The sequence below is a fragment of the Epinephelus lanceolatus genome, chromosome 9 (assembly GCF_041903045.1).
Source record: "Epinephelus lanceolatus isolate andai-2023 chromosome 9, ASM4190304v1, whole genome shotgun sequence".
Taxonomy (NCBI): Eukaryota; Metazoa; Chordata; class Actinopteri; order Perciformes; family Serranidae; genus Epinephelus; species Epinephelus lanceolatus.
The window spans coordinates 29,063,567-29,079,673 of record NC_135742.1 but is presented as its reverse complement, the minus strand read 5'-3'; the positions used below and the strand labels follow the sequence as shown (position 1 = coordinate 29,079,673).

At 42.1% G+C, this 16,107-nt stretch overlaps 1 protein-coding gene across 1 annotated transcript in view; it reads left to right on the top strand.

The window, feature by feature from the left end:
* Window positions 1-16,107, top strand: part of adgrv1 (adhesion G protein-coupled receptor V1) — a 130,921-nt gene that overhangs the window by 4,017 nt on the left and 110,797 nt on the right. Inside the window, exons 2-3 of the mRNA XM_033619455.2 lie at window positions 13,106-13,293; window positions 14,060-14,209. Coding sequence (XP_033475346.2) covers window positions 13,108-13,293; window positions 14,060-14,209 — 336 coding nt within the window. The 5' untranslated portion in view covers window positions 13,106-13,107. The remainder of the gene's footprint in view (window positions 1-13,105; window positions 13,294-14,059; window positions 14,210-16,107) is intronic.

The following is a 16,107-nucleotide window of genomic DNA, read 5'->3' as shown; positions in this document are numbered from 1 at the left end:
TTTTAAAACAGAAGTTAGTTTGAAGCCATGTCATTCAGTGATTGGTGTCATTTCATTGTATTGCTTCTCAATTACATGATATTTGGCCATTTTGGGGAAAAAATGCACTACTGTGGGCAGACAGTATAATTAAGGCTCTCAACTCCATGACGAGACATTGAAGAGAGGAGGAGCATGCTATAGGGTCAAAGAAGAAAATATATTACAATCATATATCATACAATGTAGTAATGTGATACAATGTAAGGAAATGTCTAAAGAAAGCCATCTATACCACTACCTTAATGAAAATAATTAGATTTTAGTGCAATGACCTGATGTAGCTCATGTTACATTTGCTAATTTCAAATAAACATTCAACATTCCCCAACAGCAAATAAGACAGGAACTATGTTAGTTCATAAGCGCCTTCCTGTTGGTTAACTCATGTTAACCAACGTGTCTGGAAACCTTGATAAAGTTGATTTTAGATTTAGTGAGCGGACAAATTCACTCTTCTTTAAATGTATAGAAAGCCTTTATTTAAAAAATGGCTGTTTCATATAGAAAAGGTTAAAACATGATGAAAGTGGGTTACAGCCCACGCGTTTCGGCACAAAAGCCTTCTTCAGGGTGTAACCCTCAGCACACTAATGCTCCTTACAAAGGATGATTAGGAACACCTGAGTAGGTAGGAGGAGCTCCTTACATAGGATGATTGGAAACACCTGGGTTGGTAGGAGGACAATAAAAACATGAGAAATAACAGATCATGACCAATAGATGGCTCCACCAATTGTTAAACAATTAAATACAGAGAAAAAGAAAGAAAAAACACTGTATCTGTAATGATAGAAAAAAGTTACAAAAAAGGACTGAAATCAATGTCTTCATTTAGACCTGGATAGATAGTGGCTTTCATTTGGTAAATATAAAAAAGTCTCTCTCTGCAAAAGTAATTTGAGTCTGTCACCACCTCTAATGTTTTTTTGAATACTTTCTAGGCCTTCAACCATGAGTGAGCCAGGATGGCTGTCATGTGCTTCATAAAAGTGCTTAGCCATTGGGTAATCAAAGTTTGCTTTTCTAATAGCATACTTATGCTCAGAGACTCTGTCTTTTAAACGTTGCTTAGTGCGGCCTGTATATATATATAAATAAGTCTCTTATAATGTTCCTTGGGATTTTAATACTTTGTTTTCAAAAATCATTTGACAGGTCATGCTTACGCACAGGAGACAGTATCATGTTTAGTAGTTGTTGTCCTTGGAGCAGAGGGACAGGAAAGTGGTGGGCCCTCAGTGATGGCCAACAATCCTGAGGTCTCTTTAGTGGGTCTGACCAACCACATATTGTTCCCGGTGAGAGGATGCTGGTACGGTCGCTGCAGCAAACCCTCGGCCATGACCTTACTGTCAACTCTCATAATTGTACTCGCATACATACACACACACATACACATGCACGCACACATTGTTATGTGTCCCACTCTGTAGGGACGATGAGGTGCCCTCCCACAGCTGCCCAGCATCTCTGTGTTGAGTATTAAACTTGAACTCTGACCTCTTGGGATGTTAGTAAAGCCGGTGGCCTCAAGATAGGTCAACCTTCTTTCCTACCTGCTGTGCTGAGTATAATGCATGAGCAGTTTCTCTATTAAGTTTAACAATGATCAGTGAAAAGAACACCACAAATATTCAACTCATAACAGTCAAACATTAATTAAATTTTGGGTATTTTTACATGATCACCAGATTATATAGTAATTGAATTTAAATCCAGTTAAACTAAAGCAGCTATGTTTCATTTCAACTTGCAAACTGCATGGAAAATCAGCGCAGGAAGCACACAGAGCAACATCCTTTTCTCAAATGTCAAAACATAGAATGAACTAAAAGGACGTTTACGGAGGCTGTTTCTTCTGGTTCACATTAGCTTGGCTAGACTCTGTACAAATTAAATTAAGTCTCGCAGACTGTTGAAAGCAGGAATTCTTTTTTTTTTTTTTTGATCGTTGAATGACTTATTATCTCGAAGCAGTTAAACCTGCTCCGCAGCCTTATTTGATAAATGAATACACTGTTTGGTTGCTCTTCACTGATCCCTTTCTTTAAACGCGCAGACCCCCACATGGGTCCCTCTTTGCAGCCATAAATCTCCGTGAATTGTACCCCTCGCCTAGATGTTTTTGGGGGAGCCACGTGGAACGCATCCCATGGTGGCCCCTGCTTCCTGTCCTAATTTAGACAGGTCAGGTTGAGTGGGTCACACTTCACATTTGGCTGGAAGGACATCATGGCTATCCATCCTTATACCCATCCTTCTTTGTTACCACCAATGCCTCTCACCACAGCCTTTGTGTGTGAGTATCAGAGAGACAAAGGGGGAGACACTGAAGATTCGGGGTGCCTATTTAAAACATAAACCTGTTGATGTAGGTCACCGACTCCGAAACCCTCAGTTCTCTCCATTACCTTTCCACCACATTTATCCGCCATCACCCACTATGTGTATGACACATTCCGTATTATTTCATCCCCACACACACACTCATCTCCACCCCCCCATATGCCCCGTCCTTTACACCAGCCCCTCTTTCTTTCATTTCTTGTCTTTCTCTGTTTATCTCTCTCTTCCCTCATTGTACTGTAGTTGGTCATGGCAGAGGAATTCCCCGAGAAGGTGGGGGTGGTTGATCCGAGCATGGCTGAGAGGTGGCAGGGTGTGTTTATTGTTATAAAAAAAGATGTATTTATCCACTTTCTTTGGATGCCTGTCATTATGGCTTTGTGAGTAATACATCTCCAAAGATCAGGATCACTTGATAATATGGAGAAAACACAGTCTGCTTCTTTTTTTCTTTCGTATGTGTTCATCCACCTATTTTTTTTATATATATATGTATACTTTATTAATCCCCGAGGGGAAATTCAATTTTTCACTCTGTTTGTCAACTACACACAGGTCCGAACACACACATGCACAAACTGGACTTATACATGCACTAAGAGATGTCAGAGTGGGCTGCCCATGACAGGCGCTCCGAGCGGTTGGGGGGTTCGGTGCCTTGCTCAGGGGCACCTCAGCCCAGGAGGTGAACTGGCACCTCTCCAGCTACCAGTCCACACTCCATATTTTGGTCCGGACGGAGACTTGAACAGGCGACCCTCTGGTTCCCAACCCAAGTCCCTATGGACTGAGCTACTGCCGCCCGCAGTACATTTTCAATTTGCGCATAAAAAAATCTGAAGAGAGAAGCCAAGAATGCAATAATTATGCAAAATATTGAAAAAAAAGAGGGGGGGGGGGGGGGGGGGGAACACTTGGAGGAGATGGAAAAATTGGTGGATCAATAAAAGGTAAATGTGTCTTAGTGCAATGGAAACGGATTCAGCGAATAAATGCTGACTTACACTTACGTATGACTTACCATGCATTCATGGCTTTTAACACACTTACGCATGCCTACAGGGGCGTTACTAGAACTCTTCCAAGAATATATAGTTATAATATTCATTCATTTTCCGTAACAGCTTATCTTGTTGGGGGTCTCGGGAGGATGGAGCCTATCCCAGCTGACACTGGGCAAGAGGCGGGGTACGTCCCGGACGCTGAACTATGGCGGGGCTACCACCACATAGAGACAGACAACCAATCACACTCACATTCACACCTAATTGAGTGTGGGAGGAAGCCAGAGTACCCGGGAAAAACCCACCCTGACACAGAGATGCAAATTCTTGGGTTAGAACCAGGAACCCTCTTGCTGTGAGGCGAGTGTGCTGCCTTGCTGTAAGATCGGTTGTTCAAAACTCTTTATTTTCATTGTTCAATATGCTCTCTGTTATAAAACACCCTTCTTTCCTTCATTTGAGGTTTGACTGGCGCTGTTTTGATTATGTCATCTCCTTGCGCTCTTCTCTGCAGTAGCACCTGACTTTAAGCGCTACCTACTGTTTATCTCGATAAACAAACTCTCGCATGACAGTAGTGGATGGAAAACCACATAAATCTGCATTTTCTTTTGCCAATATTATGAAAGTTCAGTTAAAATTTGCACTACCTTTGGATGGAAACCCAAGTATTGTGGAATCTGCAAAGCAAAGCAGAGGAAAAATGTTTTAGATTTGTTTGAAAAGCTATTAAATGCAAGATGAGATACCTTTGCAATTGATTGGCGTGTTTATGTTAATTGTATGACAGGATCTGCAAACACATGTATAACGTGTTCATGAACAATGTGTATGCGCCTCCACTCTCGTATTCACAGCCACATAACAAAGAGTTCTGTGAATGAGTGGTTCTGAATCTGTGGGACTGACGTCAAGCTTGAAGACCAGCTAGATGAAAGCAAAGTGCAGCACAACAGTTCTTGTTATAGTTCTGTATGATGATTAGAATCTGTTGACCACACTTGTTCAGGGATTTGTATCCTCCTCAGTCCTGCCATCTGGCCCTTAGTTTTCTAATGCTGCAAAGGCCTGAAAGAGCGGCTCTCCCACACCTACTGTACTGTGGATGTGTGTGCCGTGCGTGTCCTTGTTTAGGAGTGATAGAGTAGAGCCGAGAGAAAAGGAGTGAGTCTGAATAGGATGGTTTGGATTCTGTTGGGAGAGGAGGCCAGCATGCCAAAAAGTGGGAGAAACAAAAGAATAGAGGACTGTGGCAATTTTAGAAATGCACACAAAACACAAAAAGGAGCATGAGCGAACAAAAGCCTGCCCCTTAAAATTGTGTGCTGGTCAGTGAATCGTAAAGTCCCGCTTCTTCCTCAATGCAAGATACACTACAGACAAAATACACCCCCGTTCTGGATTGCCTCTCTGTTTTGGGAACTCTTTTGAAATGCAATTAGCATTTCATCCAGGCCCAACCAGTTACATGCAATGAAGTAATACCCTTTCTAATTTGGCCCTTTGGTCTACGAGGCTGTGGAGAGCACAACCTTGTTTAATCCCCTGAAAGTGCTTTTCTGTCTGCCTCCATCGCTGTGTGTCATACAGGCTAATCAGTCATCCAGTGCTCAAACTGGAAAACGTTCTAAATTGCTCACGCACTGTTTCCTACTCAATTGGAACCACTTTCCCTTTTCTATATTCCTTCCTTCCCACTATTCCTAAGAAGAAGAAAAAAGTCTTGTTTTTAGTTAGGGATGCGAGATGCCATTGGCTCAACTTAAGAGCAGCCGACCACGGCAGTGTGGACAATACCTCAGAAAAACTCTCCCTCTCTCTGTTTCTTTTTTCACAGTAAAATGCACACTTGATTGGCAGCCTCTTGCCCCTGAAGGAGAATTGCCTGGTTGAAAAGTATCCCCTGACAATAGCTGGAAGGCTGACCTCATGCATTTTTGTTCTTTAGAGAGGTATTCATTCAAGTGTTTTCTAGTTCCCCTTATGTGGAATGGCATAATTTGGCTGCAATTCAGCACGCTGCCATCCCCATTTCCCAAAAATGTTTCTCCCCTTCTTGTTGGACTAATGGTAGGTTTTCTGTTTTTCTCCTCAAAATAAATAGAATTCTGTTTTGGGGTAGAGCTCTCCAAAATAAGCCAAGTGAGTAACACAAGAGTTTTTGTCAGATTTAATGATGTATGTTTTAGCTGTACTCGCTTATTAAGTTTCTTAATTTCTTCTCCCCGTCTTCTCTGTATGGCGAGAACATTCACTGATCTAAAAATACCAGAGGGAGAAACTACATGTGAAGTGCAATTATGGGCTTGTGAGTTGACCGGGTATGGCAGCCGCGGCTACGCCGGGCTGAGAACGGACGGTGGGTGGTTTCTGTGGTAGGGCCCGACACACATTGAGACTGGTGGCATCGCTTAGCGTGAAGTGCAGCTCAAACAGAAAACAATCCAATAAACAGAGCAGAGGAGGCACCATGGTTTGGGGCTAAACACATAGCTGGAGACTTATAAATAAAAACTGAACTAATAGAGCAGCCTTTCTATAAAAAGAGAACCATTCTGGTTATATGCATTAAATAACACAATGGCTTCATTATTTGGTTTTTTTTTTATTAGATTTGCTCTGTAATTTTGTATTTAAGGCATTATTGGCTTTCATAAACATGTTTTGCAATATATATTTTGAGCAAACTCTGCTTTTGCCTGCTCATATTAGACATTTTTCCTATTCAGTCTGACCTCTGAAGAATAACCCGGACATGTGACCACAAGCCACTTCCATTTTCCACTGTTTATATCCCAAAAGAATTGGCTCAGCAGTCACCCCATACATTATACATGAATATAGATTGATATATATGATGGCTTAATATCACCTCTTTCTGTATGCTGTCCTGCATACCACACCATCTGCCTTTGTGTTGCTGTTTACTCATCTGTTTATCTCTGTAAGTATCAGTCATACTGTCTGTTTGCGGGGTCGGTTTTTAGTGTGAATTTGTCCCGAGGAGGCACACAAACGTTCCAGGAACACTATTATATTAGCTGATGTTAATGACAGAGCAGTTTCTCTTTGTGGCCAGACTGACTCCAGATCACCGACCAGAGCTGTAAGATTGATGAATGAGATCCCACTGCAGGCCTCCCACTGTCAGACAACTGGAGATCACTTTCTGTCTGTGTGTATGTGTCCGTGTATGCGGGTGCATGTGACTAACTGCCAGATATAACCACAGACTCTTCACCAAGGGCGTCTCAGGACCAGGGAAGCCTCAAGGCAGGGATGCCTCATGGGAAAGCCCTTGATTAAAACTTACAGACTGTTATCCCACACACCCTCCACCAAAAAGGAAGTAAGAGTATTGCTTTCCTCTCTTAAGGCTTCCGATATGGAGTATTCTCAGTGGAATAACTAGGGGAAAGGCAAAGTCCTTGGCTATGATTATAGAGGCTGGTACTTTACATTGAGAAGCTCCTAAAGAGCTAAAGTGGGAAAACAGGATGGCAGATTCTGTTTATAATGAGACAGTGAATGGAGGCATGATTACGTATAAAGGCTGCATGCTTAGGAACATTTCCGATAATGCTGAATAGGATGATAATGATATTACTTGTGATAACTAACTATAAATTTCAAACAACAACATTAAACTGAACACAAAATGCACCAATGGAAAATGATAGTTACATTTTGAAGTGCGCAATTTTATCTCACAAATTGACATTTCGATGACGATAAAAAAATAAATAAAAAAAACTGTGCACCTCTTGCCCTATTGCGTATACTTACGTCAATAGCCTGATTACCTGACCAACCAAACGGCACATGGCACGTGCTATACAGTGAATCCTGCAGTGTCACGCTTACTACCATCCTCTGACTGTTAAGTCTTAGGCTCACAGTGAATAATTGATGCTAAAGATTACGACACAGAGGCCACTGTCAGGAGAAACCCTAGAGGCATCAGCGCCGGGCACTGACCCCAGGAGCAGCCCTGCAACCAGACACCTCCTCAGCACCTCTGACAGGGATATCCAATAGATCGGTGAGTGAGTGTGAGTGTGTGAGTCTGTGAGTATGTGGTGTGTCTGCAAGGGATCCAGTGTAATAGTTTTCTGTGAACCAGGCTCTTAACACCAGTAGGCTGCTTTAAAGAGAGCTGACAGGTGACGGAGTCAAACCACTGCTGACCAGCACTGATGTTATCACTGTGACGGGTCATTGTGGTTATCATGTTTGAGCCTGTTGGGAAGGCTGTCTGGTGATGAGCTGTCCATCACAGAGATACAGGAAAGAAAGATCAGAAGATAGAGAGGAGTGAGTGATTGCAAGTGGATACTGAAGGGATACTCTGCAGGAAGTATACGTGTCTTTGTGTGCACATTTACATGTGTGTATGCGTGTGTTGCCTCAACATTGTTCCCTTTACCTTTGATCTGAGCTTAGCCGGTGAAACGAGTGGACTTAGTGGCACTCCAGTTGTAGCTCAGTGCCCAGTGCTAAGAAACTTTCCTGGCAAGCACAAAGCCTGCTTATGCAAGAGAACCATAATTCTAAATGACTCTGCATATTGAAAAGAGGAAAAAAACGTTAGCTGGAAGTATTATTTGCTGGACAGAAATGGTTATGGCGAAAGCAGGTTCAAGGTCAAGGATTAACGAGATAATAATCAGATTTAAATAACAACTTTAGGAATTTGTTGTTTGTGAGGAATGATTCAGGATTGTTCCAGGCCAAAGGTTAATTTTCATTTGAGCTTGATTTAAAGTGGAAGCAGACAACTTTTCAAGAGTTTTTAAACGGATGTTTTGACATAGTTTTGCTGTTGTGAAACACAGCCCCCAATGACTTCATTTAGAATTTTCTCAGTTTTTGGATTCTTAGTTCTCCATGGAGGCGTGCGAGAAAAACAAGGTTATCTTACTGAATTCAACACAGGGTGAGTGATTGATATAGAAATGGTCATATGGTGGGTGAAGTATTCCATTGAGTGTTTATGCACAGCAAAAAAAACGAAGGTAGTGTAGGTGAGTGGCAAAAAAATAGGAGAGGAAAACACCATTGCCTCAATATCAAACACAACAAACAAAACTGAAACTAAACCTGATGGCTTGTTAACATGACAGCTCCGATGATGTCACTTAGGTGAGACAATGTAATTCATCATCAGAACTAAGCAGACAAACTTGGAATGCATTAGAGAGGCAAACTTACTACACAAGGATGTGGGCTTTCTAACATATATTTAAACCTTTATTTCATTCACTCAGACTTTTATTTAAGACTCGGGAAATCAATTGAGGGAGACCCTCACTTTCAGTGATGTTGAGCATGAACAAAGACATTATAAACAATCAATAAGCAAACAAAGACCCATCATTCATATCAGTTAAAATGGATATCAGATAATACAAAACAACAAACAACAATAGCATAAATGATCACTAAGAGGAGAAATACAGCGTTATAAACATGCTAAGGTGTAGATGTATAGTTAAAAGCATTTACACTCAACTAAAGCTATATCTTAAATAAGGCATTTAAACAGCCATAAGGGTGGCAGAGTGTCTAAGTCCAAGGTCTGTTGTAGATTATTCCATGTATGAGGTGCACTGTAAGAGAACGACATTCTTCCTAGTTCAGTTCTGATTAAGGGAGTGTGAAGCAACAACCTATTCTGTGAAGGAGTACCAAGATTTTGTGAGGTCAGAGTTAAAAGGGATGAAATAAAGAGTGGAAGCTTAATAAAAGATTTATAAGTGAACACATACCAATGCTGTTCCTGCCATACAGAAAACCAAGACTTGTTTTCAATTTCAGAATTTCAATATGGTGCTTAAAATTAAGATTGTAGTCCAGCCAGATACCAAGGTATTTATATTGTTCGACTCTCTCTGTGGATGTGCCATTTGCAGAATGAATATTGAAAGACTCAGTATGAGCAGCCTTGGTGAACAACATCCATTTGGTTTTGTCTGAGTTAAGTACTAACTTATGGTTATGTAACTGAAGTTGGAGCAAATCAAAAGACGATTATAGAAATTCAATGGCAGATTGTGCAGATGCTGTAGAACAATATAAATCTGTGTCATCCGCATACAGAAATTTACAGGATTTGAGAGGGCGGGGGGCAAAATTATATATGTTAATTGAAAACAATATTGGCCCTTACACTGAGCCCTGTGGGACACCTTTAGTTTAAAAATTGGAATGAACATCACATATCTTTACACATTGCAGTCTAAGAGGTTGTTTTCAAACCACAGGCAGCTGACAGAATCAAAACCAGTACGGGACAGTTTTTTTTTTTTTTAAACTAACAAATGGTCAACTGTGTCAAATGCCAGAGACAAGTCTATAAACAGAGCAGTACAAGACATTTTGCTATCCAGGGCTAGTGTTGTGTCTGTGTAAGGTTGCCGATATGGTACTGTGCATATGCCTAAAACCCAACTGATGGGGAGTGAGTACAGAAAACAAAGGGATACCAGGGATTCCAAAATTTTAGCCAGCAACATAACAGATAGTTATGGAGCTGCGCAATGGTTGACACACTTTCTTTTTGCTGTAAATTAAGCTTTCATTTGCCCAGGAGGTCTTACCCTGTGGCGGACAGAATTGCATAGTGAAAGCAACTCTTGTGTATTTCCATTTTAAGAGTACTTTTAACAATGCATTGTTGTTTTGTTGTGAATTAATACAATGACGTGCATCACATATACAGCCTATGCTAGGCTATATATAGTGCATAATACATATTTATTGGATTCTGTGTGTGTTCCAGGAAATAAAATAATGCAATATAAAAGAGAAGTCAGCTGACTGAGGTTAGAGTCAAAGAATAAGTCAATAAAAGCAATTTTGGATGTTCAGAATATGAAGTCTCTTTAGTTGTGGTGTTGTCTGTGGCTTGTTAGAGTGCCAGGTCCCAGAGTCCTGGCCCCAGCCATCATTTTCTGTTCCTTTGGCTCACGATATTTGTGATGGGCAGTGTGTTTTCATGCATTTCAGAGCTCTCCAGTGTCCTGGCCTGTCACCCAGCTGTCTGTCTGGGCATTGAGATCTTGCATTTTGGATGCATATGCTGACTGTGCCAGCTCTGTGTGTATGTGTGTGTGTGTATGTGCACGCATGCAACTGTGTCGCTGTGCACCTCTCTACATGGACTCTGACTCCCAGCCTTATCAATGTCAGAGGTCTGCGCCAGGCACTCCATGCCGCCTTTTGCTGTGACAGACAGATCATTGGTCCTCCTGTAACCCCCGGGGTCAGGGTTGGCACAACGCATGATGCCAGCACAAAAACTGCCCCGCCGCTTATGAAACAGACCTGTGCCATCCACACAGCATCTGCTTTGTATTAGGCCCTTTGAAGGAAGTGCGGCATCTGGGTCAGTGGATGCAGAAAGAGGGACCACCCCTCTGTTTTGGGGTATGGGGGTTAGGAGGTTAGAGGGTTGGATGCTTGCTACCATCCATCTAAAAGACAGTGGTCTAAGTGATGCAAAGCAATTATTTGGAAGTTTGAAAATGAGGTTTTGTGGCACAAAGATTTACTGAAGAAACTGTGTGTGGGAAGTCAGACCTTTTGTTCTGAAAACTGAAAGCAGACATGACATAGAGAGACTGAGATTAAATGTTTTATTTGGTGCAATGGGGTGTTTTTTAGCAAAGTGTGCACACTGTGTGTCCTGGTCATAACCAAAATGGACATTTGGTGCCATTACCATCCTCTATGACTCAATTAGGCAGGCATATATGGCCAGGAAAAAGGCTTACACAAGCGGGTGCCTAGATGCTATGAAATTGCACACACCCTCAGGTACACTATTACCCCTGAGAGCATAGCCTATAGTGTAGACTTATACTGTGTAAAGTAATTCCACTGAGATGGTGCAAGAGAGAGGCTTTATATAACTTTTTCACTCAAGCTCTCAGTCAGTGGTGCAGGAAGTTCCCAACCCCAGGAGAGAGACCAGGGCGAATAACAGGATTTATTCCCTTTGTCCAGCGACACACTCACCTCTCTTCCCCCTCAGCCTCACCCTCTGTTCCCCACTGTCCAGCCCTGCTCCCCACCAGCTCTAAATCCCTTTTTGATGGATTTCCCAGCAATCTCTCCACTGCTGGCATGTGTGTGACACATGCACACATACACACACGTGCCCCTTGACACCACCTCCGCACAAACTTTCCCACATGTACACATGCTCTCCCTCTGTCACACACACCCAGAACATCTGCATCAATTGATTGTGACTACAGCTGTCAGCCAACGACTTCTAATACTGATACAGTGTCTTGTTCTTCTCTCTGGGCTGACAAACTGATTGATGGATGGTTGCTGTTAAAATACTGACTGAGAATAACTCAGATTGATCTAACAGTAATGGAACATATGAAAAATGGGATATTTTCAATGTCCAACTTTCCTAAATGATTTCTGCTTTTGAAAAAAAAGAACCAAACAGCATGACTTCATCCTCCGTAGCTGCTGATGTTCTTTTTCAACCTTGTAATTAAGAGCAATTTTTTTAAAGACCTTACGTGTTCATACTCTTGGCAAGGCTGTGTGGTGCAGATTATGAATGGGATGGGTAAGAGGCAGCAGGGAGGGGTGAGACAGGACGGAGTGGCTGCAATTTAGCTATAAGCTGGCTCCACCCCACTTGTCATGCTGTGTTGTTTTGTTGTGTTAACCATGACAACTGTCTCAGTGGCTCCATCCAGCTTTAGGATTATTCTGGGTGAGAGAGCTGAGGGAGAAGAGAGGACAGAGAGGAGATGAGACAAGAGGAGAGGAGGAGAGAAGTGGAGGGCAGAGGGGTGTAGGACAGAAGTGAGGATGATTGGAGGAAGCGGGAGAGCAGAAAACATAATTAGAAAGGGAGAGAAGAGTGTTGGCAGCGTAGAATTGTACCAAAGGTTGTGTGAAGCTTCACGCTGAACTACTGAAACTACCTTGAGTGATCACATTTATTCTGGCATGACATATTTAATTCATGTGGTCAAAAAGAATAAACTCAACAACAACTGCTTTAACAGTTATGACAACATGAGGACAACAGCCGCTGAAATTATGGTATTATGTCATGAATCATTCAAACCACAATGACCAGCGAGTCTGCCAGCCAGCATGGCTGCACAGTTTCAAAAGCCAGGCCATCTGAACATCTGGCCACTCGATATTGCCTGCAGATCACACTCATTTCAATCTACACTGACTGTGTATTACTTAAATTTTAATATCAACATCTATTGGTTATAAGACTGGAAATTTGCCCACCATGTATAAAGTGTACATTTAGTTATTGCAGGCAAAGTTTGTGATCAGAGTTGTTTGTTAATCTCTGTAAATATCTGGGAAGCTCTCCTTCTGTTCTCATCTTTGTTTTTTGATTTTGAATTATCTGCTTCTACATTACTTTTAATACTGTGTCACAAATGTCTTTAAATAAAGATTTTGATCTTATGTGAGTCTGCTCAGTCTTAATAGTTGTTTTTCTGCAACTTGAATTGCCTTTTTTAGGGCTGATGAGTAAGTGTTTATGCACATTTTTGACTCAGAATCTGTGCAAGCTTATAAGTGGGCATTGAATGAACTAAGAATTAACTTATGTGGCTATACCAATTTGTGTATTTGTTAAAGTATATGCATTGTGTCTGTTTTGTCCACCTTTTTTAATATTTCATCCATATGCTTCCCCCTTTTTGTAGGAATGCTCCCTGTCCTCCTGCTAGCTGGGTTGATTCTGGCTCTTTCCATCCCTGGCACTTCGTCTGAGTCAGCCACGCTGCGATTCCTGGGGCAGACTGATTTTGTTGTCAATGAAAGCAGCACAGCTGTGGTCCGGCTGGTCGTGGAGAGAGTGGGAGACCCTGTCAATGTGACTGCTTTGGTTCTGGTAGGAGGACATTCAGCCCCGCCCATATCTATACTCATCAACCTGTCGAGTCATCTATTCCGTCTGTGTCTAATCACTTTGCCATGGTGTTGTGCTGCCACTTTTATGTCAAGTGAAGGAGAGAATCAGTAAACTTTTTTTTATCTATGACCTGTAAGCAGAACCAGTGTGTCTGCAGAAACTGTTTTGGAAGTCACAGAGTGGGTTTTGGCTTTACGTCCTCCACATGGGGGCTAGAGTCAGCTGCTCACAGTTGGTGTCTGGTAAGGCGAGCTGGCTGCGCAGTGGAGTGTGGTTGGGGGTTTTCCTATGCTTCTTGATAACTTTACCATATTTTTTCTTACATGATCTGTTATATCTGAGCTATGGGTTTATGAGTCACTGTAATATAAGGCTTTCCACCCGGAAACTAATGGGAATAGACAGAAGCGCAACTCAATATCAAGCAGATAAAGGCAAAGGTAGAAAGGAAGTAAAGAGACAGGAACACAACATCTTCTCCCTGCTGTTGCAAAGAGCTGAAACAGGCAAAAACATCAAGCCCTGGGCATCCTATTGGCTCAGCTGTTTAAGGCATAAATCATGTACCTGCAGCATCTGTGTTCAAACCCACATTGTTTCCATCTCTCTTGTGCCTTTCCTGTTTCTTTCCATTTCACACTTTCAAATACATTTTTCAAACAAACAGAAAACACACAACGAGGCAGGAATCTTACCTAAGGTAAATGGCAAGTGTTACAACTGAATGTTTGCTTGTTTTACCCAGCTAGAGGGAGTCGACACAGGGGACTTTGAAGCCATTAATGCTGCAGCCTTCCTGCTGTCCACTGAGTCCAGTAAGACCATCTTCATTGCTGTGAAAGATGACGACTTGCCTGAAGCCGATGAGACATTTACCTTCAACCTTACACTACAGGTAAATACCCATTGTTTGTCTTCAAGTTTATTTGTATGTGTGCCAACATTTCCTAAGCAGTTTTTAACGGGTTGGATTTATGTGCCAAATATCTGTTCCTGGAGCTCCAGGCCTCCTCTCCACAAAGTCGCACTATTCTTACTCTGCCCCTGACCGTCTTAAACCCTAACCCCATCTACCAAGCAAAAGAAAGTGGGGGCGACAGCCACAGTAAGCCTGGTAGGTTCTGAGCTACGGTGTCTTTGATGTGTGTGCTCTATAGGACTTTTCCAGGGCAGGCATGGGTGGGGCCGAATGTTGTGTGCGCCTCTGAGGTTCCCCACTAAAAGACACCTTTGTGAAAAGAAACTAACTGTGACAGCCACAGCCCCACCACACAGTGGATTGAAGTGATTCTCTTATTCATTGTGCCCCACTGACTTTGATTCGCGTGTCCGTTCCGAGGATTTCATTTCTGTATATGTTGTGTGGTCACTGTTGCAAATGACACACTATTTTTGATGAAAGCTCAGTGTGTTACAATTAATCAGTGTGATCACAACCAAGTACACTGAAATCTTTTCATGCATTTTGAGACTTTTCTATCATCAGAAGGTACAACTAGCTACTTTCCTCTGGTCAGGTTACTGCAAGAGTTTCAAAAATGGACAGATGGCTTCCTTTTTTTTTTCTTTTGTGAGATATTATTGTGCTTTTACTGCTCTGTATAGTCTGGTTTGTAACAGCTATAGAAGTTTTAAAGTTTGAAAATGATTTTGAACGGTGATACATTGTAAATCCTTGTCAAAGGAATCACCATCACAGCTCAGGATGCCTTACACCTAGAGACTATCTCCATGGTTTCATGTAGCCTTTAGCTGTCAAGTTTGATTGATGAGGCGGGGGGGGGGGGGGGGGGGGGTCTGGTCTAGCTCTCTGCTTGTCTTATCCCTCACTAAAAGGCCGAAGACAAAGGTCACTGTGAATCACTGATTGTCAGCTATGTACTTTTACAAAACACCAACAGCTCTGAGCAGCTGTCAGCAAAAGTGACTTTTCTTCACAACATTTTCAATTTGATGCTGCATTTTTGTGACATCTGGTTAAAATCCAGTAGCACAAGCCCGTATTTAGCCTGCTACGAGAGTGAAAGACCAGATGAGGCCCACTTAGCCCTTCTGTTTACACCACAGCTGAGACAAAGCTTTGGCCGAATGCTACCCTATCAGCTTACTGAGGGACTGTCTGGAGGATGAATGTGCACTACAAGGGGTGTCACAGATCAAACACAAGTCAGAAATAAAGGGTTGTTCAGGATACATTTATCATACCGACAGTTAAATCTGTAAAATCCGTTTCTATAGAACATATGGTACTAAAGCAGTGTGATGTGAGTATGACAGAACAAAACTTGTTATACAGAAATTGTTTGGAATTGTTGTGGACCAGAGCAGGTGCAGCCTGCCAGCACTGTGCAATAACAAAAGGTAGAAACATAGTGGATCGTAGCATATTAGATTGGGGGTGCTACTACAGTATGTAGTGCTACATTCGTGTAACAAAGCTGGCTTTAAGTTGCCAATTTGTGTGTGTATACAAGTAATTTTTTTGTAGTTGGGCACACATGAGTGTGTGCGTATGTGTGTGAGCAGCTTCCTGGCTCGGCCAGTGGCTTGGCTTTGTGAAAGCGTGTGGATTCTGTGTCTGCGAGTTGACCGCTACAAGAGCTCAACAGCGGAAAGAAAGCTCTGTTACAGCTGGGAAAAGCCCTGTTTGAATAGAGGGATGAATGCAAGAGGACTAAGCACTTTCTTGTTTTTCATTTTCTCCTTTGCCCGCTCTCACCTCATCATGTGCTCACACTCGCATACAGTTGTTTTGCTAGTAACTTTCAGTTGATCTGTTTGGCTGAGGAAAAT